This window comes from Oncorhynchus masou, chromosome 22 (assembly GCF_036934945.1).
Source record: "Oncorhynchus masou masou isolate Uvic2021 chromosome 22, UVic_Omas_1.1, whole genome shotgun sequence".
In the NCBI taxonomy this organism is placed as follows: domain Eukaryota; kingdom Metazoa; phylum Chordata; class Actinopteri; order Salmoniformes; family Salmonidae; genus Oncorhynchus; species Oncorhynchus masou.
Window position 1 is genome coordinate 14,538,466 of NC_088233.1, and position 22,676 is coordinate 14,561,141.

The 22,676-nt window shown below is 45.0% G+C and overlaps 1 protein-coding gene across 1 annotated transcript; it reads right to left on the reverse strand.

Moving 5' to 3' along the window:
- Nucleotides 1-408: 408 nt before the first annotated feature.
- LOC135509051 (protein Wnt-2) lies at nucleotides 409-16,333 on the reverse strand. The gene is made up of 5 exons (XM_064929360.1): nucleotides 15,924-16,333; nucleotides 15,244-15,464; nucleotides 8,989-9,266; nucleotides 8,339-8,603; nucleotides 409-743 (listed from the first exon to the last, which is right to left on the reverse strand). Exons 1-5 carry the CDS (start codon nucleotides 16,004-16,006, stop codon nucleotides 538-540), a joined length of 1,053 nt encoding a protein of 350 aa, XP_064785432.1. The 5' UTR covers nucleotides 16,007-16,333; the 3' UTR covers nucleotides 409-537.
- Nucleotides 16,334-22,676: the final 6,343 nt, after the last annotated feature.

Genomic DNA, 22,676 nt, shown 5'->3' on the forward strand with positions numbered 1-22,676 from the left:
AATTGCCATCATTAAAAAAGTGAAAAAAAATACCAAAATAAAGGACTATGTGTATTGCTGCAACTTCTACTACACAATTTTGATTGTCAAGCATATATCACAACTGTAATAAATATTCCTGTGGGCCATGGAACATAAATGGCGGTCAGGTGACTAAAGCATGTCCTGGAACTGGCTGGTTGAGGACAGGGGTGTATGGTCAGGTCTGCTATCAACCAGTTTCCATAAACTATACACTCAACTTTCTTTTAAATTACATAAAGTTTGTATTTACATATACAAATTTGAATACATTTCAGAAATAATTTTTGGTTATTGAGAGAGCAAATAAATATAATGGAATGTGAGGGAAGAACAAAATTAGATTGTAAGGTGTTCTTGGTGCAATAGCCTACAGGTGCAAGTCAGACTGATTTGGCGTTATGTCCAAAATCCACCCTATTCACTAGCTAGTGCACTACTCAAAAGTAGTGCACCAATGGGAAATAGGTTGCCATTTCAGACCAAATCTGGATAAGAGGTTGGTTGGTGGTATAGTCATGTTTGGGCCTTGCAGGTGTGCACGTCCATCTCCTGGTTGCAGTCCCGGCAGTGCACAGCGCAGCACCAGTGAAACTTGCACTCACACTTGGTGGTGCGGCTGACGCGTGTTGTATCGTAGCCCCGGCCGCAGCACATAACCTCGCAGCTGTCTACGGCGCGGGACGTCCGGTTGCACACCCGCCCTCCCGTCCCCACCGAACCTGGCGAGGGAGAGAAATAATGGATCAAATCAGAAGAGACACAATCAGGTGTATGGTATATATTCTGCCTGTATATTGAACCAGTAAGATTTTTTACCTTGTGATCCACATACAATCCTTATCAAATGTGCTTATAACATGCCAAATAGACTAAATCTAATCTTTAGCTGCAATGGAGTGATTGTTGGCAAACAGCGGTCTAAGCCCCACTACCGTACAGGTATTGACATCATTCCAATAGAATGCAGTGTACTCAATCTTAACTGGATGAGACGGTGAGTGATACAGAGTGAGCAAGGCGTGGAGGAGCGGGGAGATGAGGAGGGAGTGAGGGATAAGAGGATGAAGGGAGACAGGATGAGCGATCGATGATAGGAACCATCAGCTGGTAGTCAGGTTCTTCATCAGGTGTTAGTTTTACACCCTGGCTGGCACTCACTGTCACACACACACTCCTGCACCTCTTCTCAGAGTGACCATGCAAGGGAGTCTGGCAGGCTTATTGGACTCTCAGAAATCATCCCATAATACAATTAAATTAGATCAATATTTACTATTTATTTGAGGCCTCAACTCAAACCTCAATGGGGTGCATCTCAATAGTCTAAAGTAGCTTCCTTACCTCCTTCCTCTGCACTAAGGTGAAAACCCTGTACACGTGACGATGAATGTCCTGACTTAAAGGGGCTAGCTAGGAGTCGATTTGGGATTGGGAACAGATCATGTCTATTCTAGGCAGCTTATTTCTAGCCCTCTATGCTCTCCTCTTCCTCATCCCTCCTTCCCACTCTGTCCATCTGTTCCTCACTGCTGAGAGATAGAGGGAGGTAGAGTGATAGGGAGAGAGAGAGAGGGAGGTAGAAAAAGAGGGAGAGCAGTCAGGTATTGTGTCTGGGCACGATGAGACTCCACCCCCACCCGACAACGTGTCCGACTCTCCGTCAGTCATGGTATGCTGCACAGCTAGGGTTGACATCAAGGACAGACTCCACCCCCCCTTCTCTCTCTCCCTCTCTCTCTCTCCTGGCGTCTGCTTATTGAATTAAGATGAGGGGGCGCCGAGAGATGAGTTTAGCACCTGAGCCTCCATGGGGCCGAGGGAAATTGATTTCACACTTTGGAGAGGCACAGGGGGGTGCAGTCTCTACAGTATCTGTCTCCCAGGGCTGTGTGTGTGTGTGTGTGTGTGTGTGTGTGTGTGTGTGTGTGTGTGTGTGTGTGTGTGTGTGTGTGTGTGTGTGTGTGTGTGTGTGTGTGTGTGTGTGTGTGTGTGTGTGTGTGTGTGTGTGTGTGTCATCCAAGATGACTGGAGCCAATGTCTGTGGATAGAGGTTCTCATGAGAGGGGCCATGATCAGTGAGCTCACCATGCTTACATGTATACAGGCCATAAAGACCCTTCATATAAAGCAGGCAGACAGGCATCGAGGCGTTCATTTACTGTTCTATTGAACGTTATAATGGGCAAAACAAGTGACCTAAGAGACTTTGAGCGTGGTATGATCGTTGGTGCCAGGCACGCCGGTTCCAGTATCTCAGAAATGGTCGCCTCCTGGGCTTTTCACGCACTACATTGTCTAGTAAACAAATAACATCCAGTCAGTGGCAGTAGTGTGGGTGAAAAACAGTTAATTGATGAGAGGTTGAAGGAGAATTGTACAAAATAACAGGCGGGCCACAAACTGACAAATAACGGTGCAGTAAAACAGTGGTGTGCAGAAATGCATCTCGGAATGTGCAACTCGTCAATCCTTGTCACGGATGGGCTGTTGCAGCAGACGTTCTACCCCGATCAGCTAAAAACAAGAAGAAACGGCTCCAGTGGGCACACGTTCTCCAACACTGGACAATTGAGGAGTGGAAAAACAATGCCTGGTCCGGTTCCTCTTGCATCATGCTGATGGCAGTCAGGATTTGGCGTAAGCAGTCCATGAAGGTGGTGTACTGGTGTGAGGAATGTTTTTCTGGCACACGTTAGGTCACTTGATGCCAATTGAACAATGATTGAACGCCACAACGTATCTTAACATTTTTGCTGACCAGGTGTATCCATGCAGGAGGCAAAGCGGGTCAAAACCGGTAATAGATGAGTGTACCAAATAAACTGTCCGAGGAGTGTATACAGAACATTCGGAAAGTATTCAGACCCCTTGACATGTTCCACATTTTGTTACGTTACAGCTTTATTCTAAAATGGATTAAATCATTTTGTCCCCTCATCAATCTACACACAATACCCCATGACATAGCAAAAACAGGTTTTTAGAACTTTCTACAAATGTATTAATAAGAAAAGGATGTCACATTTACATAATAGACTTGTCCCGAAGCCACTCCTGCGTTGTCTTGGCTGTGTGCTTAGTGTCATTGTCCTGTTAGAAGGTGAACCTTTGCCTCAGTCTGAGGTTCTGAGCGCTCTGGAGCAGGTTTTCATCAAGTATCTCTCTGTACTTTGCTCCGTTCATCTCTTCCTCAATCCTAACTAGTCTCTAAGTAGGTGCCACTGAAAAACATCCCCACAGCATGATTCTGCCACCGCCATGCTTCACCGTAGTGATGGTGCCAGGTTTCCTCCAGACATGATGCTTGGCATTCAGGCCAAGAATTAAATCTTGGTTTCATCAGACCAGAGAATCTTGTTTCTCATGGTCTGAGAGTCCTGTAGGTGCCTTTTGGCAAACCCCAAGCGGGCTGTCATGTCCCTTTCACTGAGGAGTGGCTTCCGACTGGCCACTCTACCATAAAGGCCTGGTTGGTGGAGAGCTGCAGAGATATTTGTCCTTCTGGAAGGTTCTCCCACCTCCACAGAGGAACTCTGGAGCTCTGTCAGAGTGACAATCGGGTTCTTGGTCACCTCCCTGACCAAGAGCCTTCTCCCCCGATTGCTTAGTTTGGCCAGGCGGCCAGCTCTAGGAAGAGTCTTGGTGGTTCCAAACTTCTTCCATTTAAGAATGATGGAAGCCACTGTGTTCTTGGGGGCCTTCAATGCTGCATAATTTTTTGGGTATCCTTCCCCAGATCTGTTCCTTGACAATCCTGTCTCTGAACTCTACGGACAATTCCTTCAACCTCATGCCTTGGTTTTTGCTCTGACATGCACTGTCAACTGTGGGTCATTATATAGACAGGTGTGTGCCTTTCCAAATCATGTCCAATCAATTGAATTTATCACAGGTGGACTCCAATCAAGTTGTAGAAACATCTCAAGGATGATCAATGGAAACAGGATGCACCTGAGCTTAATTTCAAGTCGCATAGCAAAGGGTCTGAATACTTATGTAAATGAGGTATCTGTTTTTCATTTTTTATAAATTTGCAAACATTTCTAAAAACCTGTTTTCTCTTTGTCATTATGGGGTATTGTGTGTAGATTGATGATACATTTTCAAATAAGGATGTAACATAACAAAATGTGAAAAAAGTCCTCTCCTTGTTTCCTTTTCTTCAATTGTGCTGATGTTAAATAGCTCAGTGGTGGGTGTTCAACATACTTCCTTCACCTATCCTCAGTGGTGGGTGTTCAACATACTTCCTTCACCTATCCTCAGTACTGGGTGTTCACCATACTGCCTTCACCTATCCTCAGTGGTGGTTGTTCACCATACTGCTTTCACCTATCCTCAGTGGTGGGTGTTCAACATACTGCTTTCACCTATCCTCAGTGGTGGGTGTTCAACATACTTCCTTCACCTATCCTCAGTGGTGGGTGTTCAACATACTTCCTTCACCTATCCTCAGTACTGGGTGTTCACCATACTGCCTTCACCTATCCTCAGTGGTGGTTGTTCACCATATAGCCTTCACCACCATATAGCCTTCACCTATCCTCAGTACTGGGTGTTCACCATACTGCCTTCACCTATCCTCAGTACTGGGTGTTCACCATACTGCCTTCACCTATCCTCAGTACTGGGTGTTCACCATACTGCCTTCACCTATCCTCAGTACTGGGTGTTCACCATACTGCCTTAACCTATCCTCAGTACTGTGTGTTCACCATACTGCCTTCACCTATCCTCAGTACTGGGTGTTCACCATACTGCCTTCACCTATCCTCAGTGGTGGTTGTTCACCATACTGCCTTCACCTATCATCAGTGGTGGATGTTCACCATACTGCCTTCACCTATCCTCAGTGGTGGGTGTTCACCATACTGCCTTCACCTATCATCAGTGGTAGATGTTCACCATACTTCCTTCACCTATCCTCAGTGGTGGTTGTTCACCATACTGCCTTCACCTATCATCAGTGGTGGATGTTCACCATACTGCCTTCACCTATCCTCAGTGGTGGGTGTTCACCATACTGCCTTCACCTATCCTCAGTACTGGGTGTTCACCATACTGCCTTCACCTATCCTCAGTACTGGGTGTTCACCATACTGCCTTCACCTATCCTCAGTACTGGGTGTTCACCATACTGCCTTCACCTATCCTCAGTACTGGGTGTTCACCATACTGCCTTCACCTATCCTCAGTGCTGGGTGTTCACCATACTGCCTTCACCTATCCTCAGTACTGGGTGTTCACCATAATGCCTTCACCTATCCTCAGTACTGGGTGTTCACCATACTGCCTTCACCTATCCTCAGTACTGGGTGTTCACCATACTGCCTTCACCTATCCTCAGTACTGGGTGTTCACCATACTGCCTTCACCTATCCTCAGTACTGGGTGTTCACCATACTGCCTTCACCTATCCTCAGTACTGGGTGTTCACCATACTGCCTTCACCTATCCTCAGTACTGTGTGTTCACCATACTGCCTTCACCTATCCTCAGTGGTGGGTGTTCACCATACTGCCTTCACCTATCCTCAGTGGTGGGTGTTCACTGTATTGCCTTCACCTATCCTCAGTACTGGGTGTTCACCATACTGCCTTCACCTATCCTCAGTGGTGGTTGTTCACCATACTGCCTTCACCTATCCTCAGTACTGGGTGTTCACCATACTGCCTTCACCTATCCTCAGTGCTGGGTGTTCACCATACTGCCTTCACCTATCCTCAGTACTGGGTGTTCACCATACTGCCTTCACCTATCCTCAGTACTGGGTGTTCACCATACTGCCTTCACCTATCATCAGTGGTGGATGTTCACCATACTGCCTTCACCTATCCTCAGTGGTGGGTGTTCACCATACTGCCTTCACCTATCATCAGTGGTAGATGTTCACCATACTTCCTTCACCTATCCTCAGTGGTGGTTGTTCACCATACTGCCTTCACCTATCATCAGTGGTGGATGTTCACCATACTGCCTTCACCTATCCTCAGTGGTGGGTGTTCACCATACTGCCTTCACCTATCCTCAGTACTGGGTGTTCACCATACTGCCTTCACCTATCCTCAGTACTGGGTGTTCACCATACTGCCTTCACCTATCCTCAGTACTGGGTGTTCACCATACTGCCTTCACCTATCCTCAGTGCTGGGTGTTCACCATACTGCCTTCACCTATCCTCAGTACTGGGTGTTCACCATAATGCCTTCACCTATCCTCAGTACTGGGTGTTCACCATACTGCCTTCACCTATCCTCAGTACTGGGTGTTCACCATACTGCCTTCACCTATCCTCAGTACTGGGTGTTCACCATACTGCCTTCACCTATCCTCAGTACTGGGTGTTCACCATACTGCCTTCACCTATCCTCAGTACTGGGTGTTCACCATACTGCCTTCACCTATCCTCAGTACTGTGTGTTCACCATACTGCCTTCACCTATCCTCAGTGGTGGGTGTTCACTGTATTGCCTTCACCTATCCTCAGTACTGGGTGTTCACCATACTGCCTTCACCTATCCTCAGTGGTGGTTGTTCACCATACTGCCTTCACCTATTCTCAGTACTGGGTGTTCACCATACTGCCTTCACCTATCCTCAGTGGTGGTTGTTCACCATATAGCCTTCACCTATCCTCAGTACTGGGTGTTCACCATACTGCCTTCACCTATCCTCAGTGGTGGTTGTTCACCATATAGCCTTCACCTATCCTCAGTACTGGGTGTTCACCATACTGCCTTCACCTATCCTCAGTGGTGGGTGTTCACTGTATTGCCTTTACCTATCCTCAGTACTGGGTGTTCACCATACTGCCTTCACCTATCCTCAGTGGTGGTTGTTCACCATATAGCCTTCACCTATCCTCAGTGGTGGTTGTTCACCATATAGCCTTCACCTATCCTTAGTGGTGGTTGTTCACCATATAGCCTTCACCTATCCTCAGTACTGGGTGTTCACCATATAGCCTTCACCTATCCTCAGTTCTGGGTGTTCACCATACTGCCTTCACCTATCCTCAGTACTGTGTGTTCACCATACTGCCTTCACCTATCCTCAGTACTGTGTGTTCACCATACTGCCTTCACCTATCCTCAGTGGTGGTTGTTCACCATATAGCCTTCACCTATCCTCAGTACTGGGTGTTCACCATATAGCCTTCACCTATCCTCAGTGGTGGTTGTTCACCATACTGCCTTCACCTATCCTCAGTACTGGGTGTTCACCATACTGCCTTCACCTATCCTCAGTGGTGGTTGTTCACCATATAGCCTTCACCTATCCTCAGTGGTGGGTGTTCACCATATAGCCTTCACCTATCCTCAGTACTGGGTGTTCACCATATAGCCTTCACCTATCCTCAGTGGTGGGTGTTCACCATACTGCCTTCACCTATCCTCAGTACTGGGTGTTCACCATACTGCCTTCAACTATCCTCAGTACTGGGTGTTCACCATACTGCCTTCACCTATCCTCAGTGGTGGGTGTTCACCATACTGCCTTCACCTATCCTCAGTGGTGGTTGTTCACCATACTGCCTTCACCTATCCTCAGTACTGGGTGTTCACCATACTGCCTTCACCTATCCTCAGTACTGGGTGTTCACCATACTGCCTTCACCTATCCTGTGACTCTAGGTCAGCGTAATGAAGGAGAAGAGAAAAAGAGGGGAGGGAACTTCAGAGAGGCCCCCCCAGGTCTACATTAGGAGTGGTTAGCTTTGATGTCGGTCAGAGGGGTTTGAGAGATATGACTTACCCTCCAAATATTTCTCCATTTTGGGGTTCCAAGCATGCAGAGGTGTAGGGGCCATCACTGTGCCCAAGGGTATGTGTGTGTGCTCCAGCAGGGGTAATTTATAGTGGTGCGTGGCAGGTCGGGTTTCAGCCCACAGAAGTGTGTAATGGCCCTTAAACTGGCCGACACCTGATCACCTCGGATCATCTGCTGCCTGACGGGCACCCAGGTCCTTCAGATCACACACACATTGTTTTCACACACAAACACTATTTTCTTGCCGTCTCAGAAACGCACCCACACATACAGTTTTCTCCCTCTCGCTCACAGGCACACCAACACATTCTCTCTGGTGTTTTCCGGTGCAGCATTAAGAGAATAACCCTACTGTACAAGAGGCTGAGCGGTTACCCTGTGAAAATATTACCACATACTGAAGATATTATGGTCAAGTAGTACGGTGTTCTACTCTACAGCGAGACAGTCATGTCAGATGTCAGACAGACAGAGCGTACATCATCTACGTCAGTATCTCTGTCTGGACTGTGGACTAAATCTGAACACTACAAACCAGACTCACCAGACTCTTGGTCTCTTATGCAGTAGTCTGGCGAGTCCTCGAAGTAGACCAGGTCGTTCTTGCTGGGCCGTTTGAAGTGTCGCTGTGCGGTGGTGAAGCCCGTGCCATACTGGTTCATGGCCACCTGCACCGCCCCATTGTAGCGCCGCCGCAGGTGGTCGCCCGTGCGTCGGAAGTCGGCCAAGGCCAGCCAGCAGGTCCGGACGCTGCAGGAGCCGCTCACGCCATGACACTTACACTCCAGGGACATAAACCGCTTCACCGCCTGTGTGGTGATGAGGAAGGGGATGGAGAGCGAAAGAAATGTTGTTAGGGAGGCTAGGTGTGTATCTGGATGGTTGGTGGTTGTGTGTCAGGTAAGGTTTGTATGTTGGTGTATGTGCACGTGTGTCTCTGCAAGGAATCTACACAGGGTAATAGTCTATCAAATTCCTCTAAACAAGTGTATCCCAACCCTCTACTCTTGAATCACTAGCCCTTGATTGGCACACCTGATTCCACTAGTCAACTAAACATCAAGCCCTTGATTATTTGAATCTGGCAGTTCAGGAATACAAATATGCAAACCAACTGTTTGGAAAACACTGATCTAGATCAAATTGGTTCAGTTGGAGTCATTACTCCCCCATGTGTTTGAACTTTGAACCCACCTTTCTCCCAGCGCGGTTGTTGTGGAGGTTCATCAGAGCCCTGGCGTCTCTCTCCTTTCTCTCTTTGGCGTCTACGAAGGACTGGCTGAACCTCATGGCGTGCTCCACATGGTCGCTGCAGCCGCCCCAGTCGAACGTCCCCTTGGCGTCCCGGGACGAGCCCTTCTTGGTGGGGTCACAGGAGCACGACTGCAGCTCTCCCTGGCTGCAAGCCCGGGACAGCGTGTGGACCACCCCGGCCGAGGAGATGGCGTGCACAAAGGCCGCCTCACGACTGCCTGGTAGGCATAGAGAGGAAGAGGAAGACATTGTGTGAGTGCTGAACACACACACGTAAGCAAGCTCACACTCCACATGCACACACACCCACTACACACACTGCACGCACGCACACACACACACCCACCACACTACACTACGCACGCACGCACAAACAAACACACACACACACACACACAGGAAACAGTATACACACCAGAAGTTATAAGTTACATGGACACACAGTAAAGTTTACATTCACTTAAGTTGGAGTCATTAAAACTTGTTTTTTAACAACTCCATACATTTCTTGTTAACAAACTATAGTTTTGACAATTTGAGGTGTACCTGTGGATGTATTTCAAGGCCTACCTTCAAGCTCAGTCCTTCTTTGCTTGACATCATGGGAAAATCAAAAGAAATCAGCCAAGACTTCCACAAGTCTGGTTCATCCTTGGGAGCAATTTCCAAACGCCTGAATGTACCACGTACTTTGGTGCGAAAAGTGCAAATCAATCTCAGAACAACAGCAAAGGACCTTGTGAAGATGCTGGAGAAAACAGGTACAAAAGTATCTATAGCCGCAGTAAAACGAGTCCTATATCGACATAACCTGAAAGACCGCTCAGCAAGGAAGAAGCCACTGCTCCAAAACCCCTATAAAAAAGCCAGACTACGGTTTGCAACTGCACATGGGGTCAAAGATCATACTTTTTGGAGAAATGTCCTCTGGTCTGATGAAACAAAAATAGAACTGTTTGGCCATAATGACCATCGTTATGTTTGCAGGAAAAAGGGGGAGGCTTGTAAGCCGAAGAACAACATCCCAACCGTGAAGCACGGGGGTGGCAGCATCATGTTGTGGGGGTGCTTTGCTGCAGGAGGGATTGTTGCACTTCACAAAATAGATGGCATCATGAGGAAGGAAAATTATGTGGATATATTGAAGCAACATCTCAAGATATCAGTCAGGAAGTTAAAGCTTGGCCGCAAATGGATCTTCCAAATGAACAATGACTCCAAGCATACTTCCAAAGTTGTGGCAAAATGGCTTAAGGACAACAAAGTCAAGGTATTGGAGTGGCCATCACAAAGCCCTGATCTCAATCCTATAGAAGATTTGCAGGCAGAACTGAAAAAGCATGTGCGAGTGGGAATGACCCACTGGGAATGTGATGAAATAAATAAAAGGTTAAAAACATAATTGTCTATTCTGACATTTCACATTCTTAAAATAAAGTGGTGATCCTAACTGACCTAAGGCTCGGAATTTTTACTCGGATTAAATGTCAGGGATTGTGAAAAACTGAGTTTAAATATATTTGGCTAAGGTGTATGTAAACTTCCGACTTCAACTGTATGAATAGGCTTACCTAAAGGCCATGACTAATGCACACAAACTCATTGCACAAACATACACCGAGTGTACAAAACATTAGGAACACCTTCCTAATATTATGTCAAATTGGCTGGATGTCCTTTGGGTGATGGACCATTCTTGATACACACAGGAAACTGTTGAGCGTGAAAATCCCAGCAGCGTTGCAGTTCTTGACACAACCCGGAGCGCCTGGCACCTACTACCATACCCCGTTCAAAGGCACTTCCATCTTTTGTCTGGCCCATTCACACTCTGAATGGCACACATACACAATCCATGTCTCAATTGTCTCAAGGCTTTAAAAAAAAATCCTCCTTTAACCTGTCTCCTCCCCTTCATCTACACTTATTTGAAGTGGATTTAACAAGTGACATCAATAAGGGATCATAGTTTTCACCTGGATTCACCTGGTCAGTCTATGTCATGGAAAGAGAAGTTCTTAGTGTTTTGTAAACTCACCATATAAGTTACACAAACCGAGAGATATTCTGTAAATTGTATCCAGCCAGTATCCCATAAAGATGCATAACCACTACAGTGTGTGTGTGTGTGTGTACTGTACACAGTAAACATTACGTAAAAATGTCTTGCTCGGGGGGGTTCACAGTTTAAATAGGGTCCTGTAAAAACAAAGAGCTAGCTATTGGTTGAGGTTGGGGTACCTGCATGGATACTGTTTGTTACTGTTTAAGTCTTTTATTTAAGGCATGGCAGTGTTTTGCTTTATCTAACTCCAAGATGGGAAAACAGGTGAAATTGACCAGCAATGGTCTGTGATAAAATACCTCTGACTTCTCTTCTAACTGATGAGAGATCTGTGGGATCAAAGTGCGTGTCTGAAATCAGGAAACACCAAACTTCAGTTCACAATGCTCTGTTTTTATGTCAAGATGTTCTCTCACTCTCTCTCACACACACACACACTCACTGTGTGTGCGCCTGTGAATGACTGTGAATGTTTAATCTGGTTAATGAGGAGATAAACCAAAGGATGAGAACATGAAACCATCCAAAAAAAAGAAAACTCAGTAATTGTTTTAAATTAGCGTCCTGACATTGACAATAAGTAGCTTCTCACGGTGCCACAGCAATAATGCTGCCAATCAGAGCAGCTTCCTAATGTTGTGTGACACAACCAGAGCCGAGTCTGGGAGGTCTGAATACCAAAGGGACGATTAAAGAACCAAATTACACGCAATTCTCAGGGTCGGTTTCCTGGGCACAGATTAAGCCTAGTCCAGGAGTAAAAAATAAATACGTTCAATAGTGAATCGCCATTGAACACGATTTTTAGTCCAGGACTAGTCTTTCTGGGAAACTGGCCATTAAAGTTCCGCCTTGGAATAACTTAGGGCCTATAGGAGCCGGAGGACTGGGACATGATGCCCAATAGAATTACCCATTTTATTTATATGATCACCCCCAAGGTGGAGTGGATCCTCACATTTATACCAATTAAAAAGAGATTCCAACGTGGAGAGAAGTAAGACTAATACGAGATGGGATTTGACACACTTATTCTTGACTCCCCACATTTGTCAGCTGTGGCAGTTTTATAAGCATGTAGAGCACTGGACCTGATACCGATCAGAGCCAATAGTGTGTGATTGCGGCCCGCAATTCAGGGTGTTCCTGCATGTGGACACTCCCCCCTGAGCATCCAATTGGTTCCTGAGTGAACGTCCCGCCTCGAGCATTCCATTGGTTCCTGCATGATTGTCTATACAATTAAAATGTGGAGAAAAATAAATAAAGGGAAATAAAAGTATTATCCAAGTTTTTAGGGGTGAAGAACTGTCTACCGGTGTACTAGCTAGCTACTGATGTCGCCCCCGCCTCCGACCTGCTGTGTACTGGAGTTCTAACTACCTAGCTAGACAAACACCTACCAATGCCGTTGTTAACAGAACTGCAGGAAAGCAGTGCCCAATAGGCGGGGGCGAAGGACACGGTCTACTGGTGTTTTAGCTAGCTACCTACCCCACCTGCTGTGTACCGGTGTCGTATCCTAGCTAGCTACCTATCCCGCCTTCTGTGTACCGGTGTCGTGTCCTAGCTAGCTGTCTATCCCGCCTGCTGGGTACCGGTTTCGTGTCCTAGCTAGCTACCTACCCCACCTGCTGTGTACCGGAGTCCTAGCTAGCTACCTATCCTGCCTGCTGTGTACCGGTGTCCTAGCTAGCTACCTACCCCACCTGCTGTGTACCGGAGTCCTAGCTAGCTACCTATCCCGCCTGCTGCGTACCGGTGTCGTGTTCTAGCTAGCTACCTATCCCGCCTGCTATGTACCGTGTCGTGTTCTAGCTAGCTACCTACCCCACCTGCTGTGTACCGGTGTCGTATCCTAGCTAGCTGTCTATCCCGCCTGCTGTGTACCGGTGTCGTGTCCTAGCTAGCTACCTACCCCACCTGCTGTGTACCGGAGTCCTAGCTAGCTACCTATCCTGCCTGCTGTGTACCGGTGTCCTAGCTAGCTACCTACCCCACCTGCTGTGTACCGGAGTCCTAGCTAGCTACCTATCCCGCCTGCTGCGTACCGGTGTCGTGTTCTAGCTAGCTACCTATCCCGCCTGCTATATACCGTGTCGTGTTCTAGCTAACTACCTACCCCACCTGCTGTGTACCAGAGTCCTAGCTAGCTACCTATCCCGCCTGCTGTGTACTGGTGTCGTGTTCTAGCTAGCTACCTATCCCGCCTGCTATGTGCTGGTGTCGTGTTCTAGCTTGCTACCTACCCCACCTGCTGTGTACCGGAGTCCTAGCTAGCTACCTATCCCGCCTGCTGTGTACCGGTGTCAAGCTCTAGCTAGCTACCTACCCCACCTGCTGGGTATCGGAGTCCTGGCTAGCTAGCACATAGTGTTGTTCGCGCCCGCCTGCCAAACACCTGCCCTCACTAACTGAACGGAGGACACTGTCTACCGGTGTCCTAACTAGCTACAGTTGTCACCCCTGTGGGGTTTATTGGCGGTTGGCGCCATCTACTGTATAGGAGAGCTGTCGCCTCTTGCCTGTTTACTGGATTCCTAGCTTATAAAAATGGATCAACCAATAGAAGTGTAAAGAGGGGTTCCTGCAGATACAGGAATGACCACATGCAGGAACACCCCAAATTGCGTGCCACAATTACACCCTTCTCATCAGAGTAGCAGCAAGCAGGCACGTCATATTGATACATCTAGAGCTGTAAAGTGAGACAATGTATGGAATGCAATGCAAGCACACAGGGAAAACATCTGTCAAAGAAGAACATGAATTTCACACAAATTCCTTCACTTTGATAAAGGCTAGAACTTTATAGGTTCACCACTGTTAATAATTGGTTGGGGGAAAACACATACCATATTTGCTATATATCTAGGAGCCGAGAGTCTATAGAAGATAGCATGTTGGAATTACTAGTCAATTGTTCAGAAGTGCTTGTCTTGTACATGAGGATGAAGATGAGTAGACTATATTACTTTCCCAGCACACAATTTAAAAATTCATTCCAGAATATCAGCTATTTTACGTATGGTAATTTAATAGCTGCACTTTTTTACCTGAGCATTTTAGCTAATAACATGTTCATGCTCATATTTGAGAAGGAAAAATATGATATTTAGTTCATATATAGGCCTATATCTTTGATTTGATCAATAACACTGAACCAAAATATAAACGCATAATGTAAAGTGTTGGTCCCATGTTTCATGAGCTGAAATAAAACATCCCAGAAATGTTCCATACACACAAAAAGCTTATTTCTCAAAAAATGTGTTTACATCCCTGTTAGTGAGCATTTCTCCTTTGCCAAGATAAACCTCCACCTGACAGGTTTGGCATATCAAGAAGCTGAGGCACAATAAAAAGCAGCTCTAAAATGTGTAGTTTTGTCACACGACACAATGCCACATGATGTCTCAAGTTTTGAGGGAGCGTGCAATTGGCATGATGACTGCAGGAATGTCCACCAGAGCTGTTGACAGATAATTGAATGTTAATGTCTCTACCATAAGCAGAGGCAGCTTTTTTGAGAATTTGGCAGAGCGTCCAACCGTCAAACCAGCCTCACAACCGCAGACCATGTATATGGCGTCGTGTGGGCGAGCAGTTTGCTGATGTCAACGTTGTGAACAGAGAGCCCCATGGGGGCGGTGGGGTTATGGTATGGGCAGGCATAAACTATGGACAACGAACACCATTGCATTTTATCGATGGAAATTTGAATGCATAAAAATACTGTGAAGAGATCCTGAGGCCCATTGTGAGGCCCATTGTGAGGCCCATTGTGAGGCCCATTGTGAGGCCCATTGTGAAACCCATTGTGAGGCCCATTGTGAAACCCATTGTGAGGCCCATTGTGAGGCCCATTGTGAGGCCCATTTCTTTTAAGGTATCTGTGACTAATAGATCTATATCTGTAATCCCAGTTGTGTAATCCATAGGGCCTAATTTATTTATTTCAATTGATTGATTTCCTCATATGAATTGTAACTCAGTAAAATCTTTGAAATGGTTGCATGTTGTGTTTATATTTTTGTTCAGTATAATTTTAAAATGTATTTAACTAAATATGAAATTACATATTTTTACAGTAGGCATATGCATGCGTTTTTTACTCTCTCAATACTTACTACGCAGCAGTAGGCGTCCGAACAAGTTGTGTTCTCGCGCCATGGTATTGCAGTTCCAGCGGTGGTTCTGAAACTGATGTTGGCACTCCCCGATCCAGTCTTTAATCCCGGCTCCAATCGCCTGCATAACTTTGGGATGCTGGCGGCACAGCTGCCGCTGTTTGTTGATTAACCCGGGGATGTTGTCGCACATCACTTGCGACCCAAGGGTACCCATGTACCTGCATAGAAAGATGAAAGAGGTTTTGGCTTTGACCATGCAACTTTAATCTGTTTGAATGTCCTTGTGGGCTATGGTGTTTATTTATATATATAATTAAAAACTAGGCTCCTAGAACACGAATAAAGGGAGAAAAAAATGATCTGCCCCATAATGTGTCCAAATTAAAGATACATGCATGTCTAGTGTTCTGGGGAAAACATTCGATTATTTTACACATTTACATATTTTATTGGAAATTATTATAGTTTAATTCAAATTAAACCAACGTTTACACAGATCATAGCCTATGTGTCCAAAGTCATGCATTGTCTCACGCAGTCCTTGCCAATAGCGTATACTATAAAGTTTAGACTCCACTGTGTATATATATTGTTCCTAAAGCCGATAATATTTTCTACTAACTTTACATTTTCATTAGTCGTAAGTGCTATTTTCACATTCTTGAGAGCCTACTCACCACCAAGATCCGTCGACCCTTGACGTTAGCCAGCAGATTGCTACAGATAAATAAAAACATATTCCACTTGGCAATAAGTTCATATTATTAAAATGTTGTCGTTGTGCACATTCAGGCACCTGTACTGACCATTTCCATGGGTAGAAAAGAACACAGGCGCGCGTCAGACAGGAGTCTACAGCCTCTCGATTGCACCAATCAAAGTTCTGCTCTGTCTTACATTAAAAATCGATAATCAGAAGAGGTTTACCGCTCGGGTGGAGTTTTGCGCGTAAAAAATGACAATGATTATGGTAAAGAAGCGCATGAGATATTGGGTCGATCTGAAGTGAACAAAGATTTGCAGTGTAAAGATAGGCAAATGATCGTCTGCTATCAGGTTTAAATTGCTTACACAAGGGGTGGGCGCAGTTCTGTCTCAGGAATGAGGTGAAGAAATTAGATGTCTGAAAGTATCTGTTCAGGCTAGCTTGACACCAGACACAAGCTTGGCCGATTTCCAAGCGGCAAGTTGTAGAATGTGGTACAACGTGATGCGTTAAACCCTGAGTGTTTTAACAAAAACATTTGACGTGTTTGGGAGGAACTGGTCCGCGCAAACGCGCTTAGTTATGGTTATGCCTATAACGCCCAAATGCCAAATATTCCAGAAACTCACAGCCATGACGCCATATTATGCACACAGATTAAATATTAGATGTGGAGATAGGCCCTTGATTAACCTTCCTGTTGTGTTCGTTTCATGTTAATTAATTGTGTGTTCCTGGTCCAAAATGACCGCCCCATTATAGCTGATTATAAATCCATAATATTACATATATTATCACCCTAATGTTGTGCTACATCTTTTTATCAACTTAAGTTATTGTGAACATTACACGTTTTGAACTTCTATTTGCTATTTATGGCCTGCAGGCCTCATTGACCTGAGCTCATACAACTCATTTTTGAGTAATAAAAGCATAATGTATGGATTATTTTGACTATAACAAATACTCAGATGAAACATATTGTGCTATTTATCACAGACTACTTTGTGTCAAAGTTTAACAAGGACTCTCTCCTCACCAGTGTCATGATCAAAGATTTGATCAAGAGCCTCACATACAGTATATCATTTGGTTATTGTGCTTTATATACCAGAGCTGCAGGAAAAGTTCTATATACTATTGAAACAATGTTGCGATTGTTTGTGAGAATGCCAACAGGTGTGGTTCCCATGGGGGAAATATTCTATTGGGGAAAGGTTCCCATGGGGGTTGCCATGGAAGCCAAGAAGAGGAGGTGAGGTGTGTGTGTGTGTTTGCGCTCAAACACACATGCATGTGGGGGTCTGGGAGAAGAAGTGTATTCATCTGATGAATGGGCATGTGCCTGAACTCAATTTTATACACTAATTGTAGCCTCACCCATTCATTTCTAATGACCGGGAACACCACAGGTGTACAAAAGTTAAATAAAACACCCAAAATGTAATGCAAATCATCTAAATGTATTTTGTGTGTTCAGATGCCCTGTATGGACAAAGTCATGGAACTTTATGACAATCAGATTAAATTAACTACATTTTTCAGAGAGAAAACTTGTAAATTGGTCAAATTCCACCGGAACACAGCAGGAGGGTTAATATTAGGTATATTCGTAGACGTTAAATGCACAGATTCCTCAAAGGCCGCAACAAAAGGTGATGTGTGCATTTAAAATGGGATTATCATTCTTTTGAACTCTTCTCAATCTGTACGGTTGTCACATTGTATTTGCTTTATCTTTGATCTCCGTTTTATGTAAGCGATTTAATGTTCATCTCGTCTTTGTATTGGGAGGTCTGATCTTCTGACCGGATGAGATTAATGCTCAAATTGAAGTCTCTCTCATGATCTCCGTGGAAGAATTGGACAAAACGGAAGGAAAATTCACAAAACCAATATGCCACCAGTATTAGGAGGAAACTTTGAGGCTTCATTGCTTGCTTTTTCAGCAATAAACACCACTCTATCAGGTGCAAGTATAGGCTAGTCCTACAGATTGCAGTGAAAGTATGATCAACTGAATTGCGTCACATGATATTCGCTGAATTTTTATAGAGGCATTATAAACATGTAAGAATGAATAATACTAATTATAATCCCACAATATGGATGTCTTGAAACTATTTAGTTTATAAATTGTTAGATGTTCAATAGCAAAACTATCTACAAGTTGTTTCAATATCTGTTTTATAATGCTTAATACTATAAACTATTTGGGGACAAAATATTAACCATAGTAATTTTATGAACTCAATATAAATCTGTTCGAAAATAAACATAATTGAAATGGAAAAGCTCTACTAAAAAGTATCTTTAAGGGAAGAAAAAAAATATCCCAAAGACATATTTACTTTATATCTGAACATTTCAATATAGTATGCACCATTGACAGCATCCGGCCGGGCTGTATCACTGCCTGGTTCGGCAACTGCACCTCCTGCAACCTCAGGGCTCTCCAGAGGGTGGTGTGGTCTACTCAATGCATCACCGGGGGCACACTGCCTGCCCCAGGACACCTACAGCACCCTAAGTCACAGGAAGGCCAAAAAGATCATCAAAGACATCAACGACCTGAGCCTCGGCCTGTTCACCCTGCTATCATCCAGAAGGCGAGATCAGGATAGGTACAGCAAAGCTGGGACTGGAAAAACAGCTTCTATCTCAAGGCCATCAGACCGTTAAATAGCCATCACTAGCCGACCTCCACCCAGTACCCTGCCCTGAACTTAGTCATGGTCACTAGCCGGCTACCACCTGGTTACTCATCCATGCACCTTAGAGGGTGCTACCCTATATACAGTGCATTCGTAAAGTATACAGACCTTGACCTTTTCTACATTTTGTTATATTACAGACTTATTTCAAAAATTGATTTAAAAAAAATCCCCTAATCAATTTACACACAATACCCTATAATGAAAATGCAAAAACAGGATTTTCCATTTTTTTCAAATTTATTAAAAATAAAAAGCTGAAATATCACATTTACATAAGTATTCAGACCCTTTACTCAGTACATTGTTGAAGCACCTTTGACAGCGATTACAGCCTTGAGTCTTCTTGGGTATGACGCTACAAGCTTGGCACACCTGTACGGGGCGGCAGGGTAGCCTAGTGGTTAGAGTGTTGTAACCGGAAGGTTGCAAGTTCAAACCCCCAAGCTGACAAGGTACAAATCTGTCGTTCTGCCCCTGAACAGGCAGTTAACCCACTGTTCCTAGGCCGTCATTGAAAATAAGAATTTGTTCTTAACTGGTTAAATAAAGGTGAAATAAAAATGCAAGAGGAACTGGGATTCTCAGACCAGGCATTGTTTTTCCACTCCTCAATTGTCCAGTGTTGGAGAACGTGTGCCCACTGGAGCCGTTTCTTCTTGTTTTTAGCTGATCGGGGTAGAACATCTGCTGCAATTGTCGTCTGCTGCAACAGCCCATCCGTGACAAGGATTGACGAGTTGCACATTGTTCTTAACTGACTTGCCTGGTTAAATAAAAATTATTCTCTGCAGACCCTCTCAAGCTCTGTCAGGTTGGATGGGGAGCATCGCTGCCCAGCTATTTTCAGGTCTCTCCAGAGGTTAGATTGGGTTCAAGTACGGGCTCTGGCTGGGCCACTCAAGGACATTCAGAAACTTGTTCCAAAGCCACTCCTACATTGTCTTGGATGTGAGCTTAGGATCATTGTCCTCTTGAAAGGTGATCCTTCGCCCAAGTCTGCGGTCCTGAGTGATCTGGGGCAGGTTTTCATCAAGGATCTCTCTGTACTTTGCGCTGTTCATCTTTCCCTTGATCCTGACTCTCGTCTCCCACTCCCTGCCGCTGAAAAACATGATGCTGCCACCACCATGCTTCACCGTAAGGATGTTGCCAGGATTCCTCCAGACGTGACGCTTGTCATTCAGGCCAAAGAGTTCATTCTTGGATTCATCAACCCAGAAAATCTTGTTTCTCATTGTCTGAGAGTCCTTTGGGTGCTTTTTGGCAAAGTCCAAGTGGGCTGTTATGTCCCTTTTACTGAGGAGAGGCTTCCGACTGGCCACTCTACAATGAAGGCCTAATTTGTGGAGTACTGCAGAGATGATTATCCTTCTGGGGTGTTCTCTAATCTCCACAGAGGAACTCTGGAGCTTTGTCTGGAGTGACCATCAGGTCCATCTCCCGATTGCTCAGTTTGGCCAGGTCTAGGAAGAGTCTTGGTGGTTCCAAAATTCTTCCATTTAAGAATGATGGAGGCCACTGTGTTCTTGGAGACCTTCAATGCTGCAGACATATTTGGTACCCATCCCCAGATCTGTGCCTCGACACAATCCTGTCTCGGAGCTCTATGGACATTTCCTTCGACCTCGTGGCTTGGTTTTTGCTCTGACATGCCCTGTCAACTGTGGGACATTATATAGACAGGTGTGTGCCTTTCCAAATCATGTCCAAATTTTGTCCCAAGATGGCATAGCAGTCAGACGTCTTTTGTCCTCATCTTGTTGTGTCCCATGTACCTGTATATATATATATACATACAGTGCCTTGCGAAAGTATTCGGCCCCCTTGAACTTTGCGACCTTTTGCCACATTTCAGACTTCAAACATAAAGATATAAAACTGTATTTTTTTGTGAAGAATCAACAACAAGTGGGACACAATCATGAAGTGGAACAACATTTATTGGATATTTCAAACTTTTTTAACAAATTAAAAACTGAAAAATTGGGCGTGCAAAATTATTCAGCCCCCATAAGTTAATACTTTGTAGCGCCACCTTTTGCTGCGATTACAGCTGTAAGTCGCTTGGGGTATGTCTCTATCAGTTTTGCAAATCGAGAGACTGAAATTTTTTCCCATTCCTCCTTGCAAAACAACTCGAGCTCAGTGAGGTTGGATGGTGAGTATTTGTGAACAGCAGTTTTCAGTTCTTTCCACAGATTCTCGATTGGATTCAGGTCTGGACTTTGACTTGGCCATTCTAACAACTGGATATGTTTATTTTTTAACCATTCCATTGTAGATTTTGCTTTATCTTTTGGATCACTGTCTTGTTGGAAGACAAATCTCCGTCCCAGTCTTAGGTCTTTTGCAGACTCTATCAGGTTTTCTTCCAGAATGGTCCTGTATTTGGCTCCATCCATCTTCCCATCAATTTGAACCATCTTCCCTGTCCTGCTGAAGAAAAGCAGGCCCAAACCATGATGCTGCCACCACCATGTTTGACAGTGGAGATGGTGTGTTCAGGGCTGTGTTGCTTTTACGCCAAACATAACGTTTTGCATTGTTGCCAAAAAGTTCAATTTTGGTTTCATCTGACCAGAGCACCTTCTTCCACATGTTTGGTGTGTCTCCCAGGTGGCTTGTGGCAAACTTTAAACGACACTTTTTATGGATATCTTTAAGAAATGGCTTTCTTCTTGCCACTCTTCCATAAAGGCCAGATTTGTGCAATATACGACTGATTGTTGTCCTATGGACAGTCTCCCACCTCAGCTGTAGATCTCTGCAGTTCATCCAGAGTGATCATGGGCCTCTTGGGGGTGCCACAGGGTTCAATTCTTGGGCCGACTCTCTTCTCTGTATACATTAATGATGTCGCTCTTGCTGCTGGTGTCTCTGATCCACCTCTACGCAGATGACACCATTCTGTATACTTCTGGCCCTTTTTGGACACTGTGTTAACCCTACAGACGTGCTTCAATGCCATACAACTCTCCTTCCATGGCCTCCAACTGCTCTTAAATACAAGTAAAACCAAATGCATGCTCTTCAACCGATCACTGCCTGCGCCTGCCCACCCGTCCAGCATCACTACTCTGGATGGTTCTGACTTGTATATGTGGACATCTACAAATACCTAGGTGTCTGGTTAGACTGTAAACTCTCCTTCCAGACTCACATCAAACATTTCCAATCCAAAGTTAAATCTAGAATTGGCTTCCTATTTCGCAACAAAGCATCCTTCACTCATGCTGCCAAACATACCCTCGTAAAACTGACCATCCTACCGATCCTCGACTTCGGCGATGTAATTTACAAAATAGCCTCCAATACGCTACTCAATAAATTGGATGCAGTGCCATCCGTTTTGTCACCAAAGCCCCATATACTACCCACCATTGCGACCTGTACGCTCTCGTTGGCTAGCCCTCGCTTCATACTCGTCACCAAACCCACTGGCTCCAGGACATCTACAAGACCCTGCTAAGTCCCCCCTTAGCTCGCTGGTCACCATAGCAGCACCCACCTGTAGCATGCGCTCCAGCAGGTATATCTCTCTGGTCATCCCCAAAACCAATTCTTCCTTTGGCCGCCTCTCCTTCCAGTTATCTGCTGCCAATGACTGGAACGAACTACAAAAATCTCTGAAACTGGAAACACTTATCTCCCTCACTAGCTTAAAGCACCAGCTGTTAGAGCAGCTCACAGATTACTGCACCTGTACATAGCCCATCTATAATTTAGCCCAAACAAGTACCACTTCCCCTACTGTATTTATTTATTTAGCTCCTTTGCACCCCATTATTTCTAATTCGCACATTCTTCCACTGCAAATCTACCATTCCAGTGTTTTACTTGCTATATTGTATTTACTTCGCCACCATGGCCTTTTTTTTGCCTTTACCCCCCTTATCTCACTTCATTTGCTCACATCGTATATAGACTTATTTTTCTACTGTATTATTGACTGTATGTTTGTTTTACTCCATGTGTAACTCTGTGTTGTTATGTGTCGAACTGCTTTG

Coding starts and splice junctions, on each gene's coding strand:
- LOC135509051 (XM_064929360.1), bottom strand. CDS start 16,006: ATGAACTTATTGCCAAGTGGAATATGTTTTTATTTATCTGTAGCAATC. Junction 9,267..15,243: donor CGGACGCCTACTGCTGCGTA/GTAAGTATTGAG, acceptor TATGCCTACCAG/GCAGTCGTGAGGCGGCCTTT. Junction 8,604..8,988: donor ACAACCGCGCTGGGAGAAAG/GTGGGTTCAAAG, acceptor ATCACCACACAG/GCGGTGAAGCGGTTTATGTC.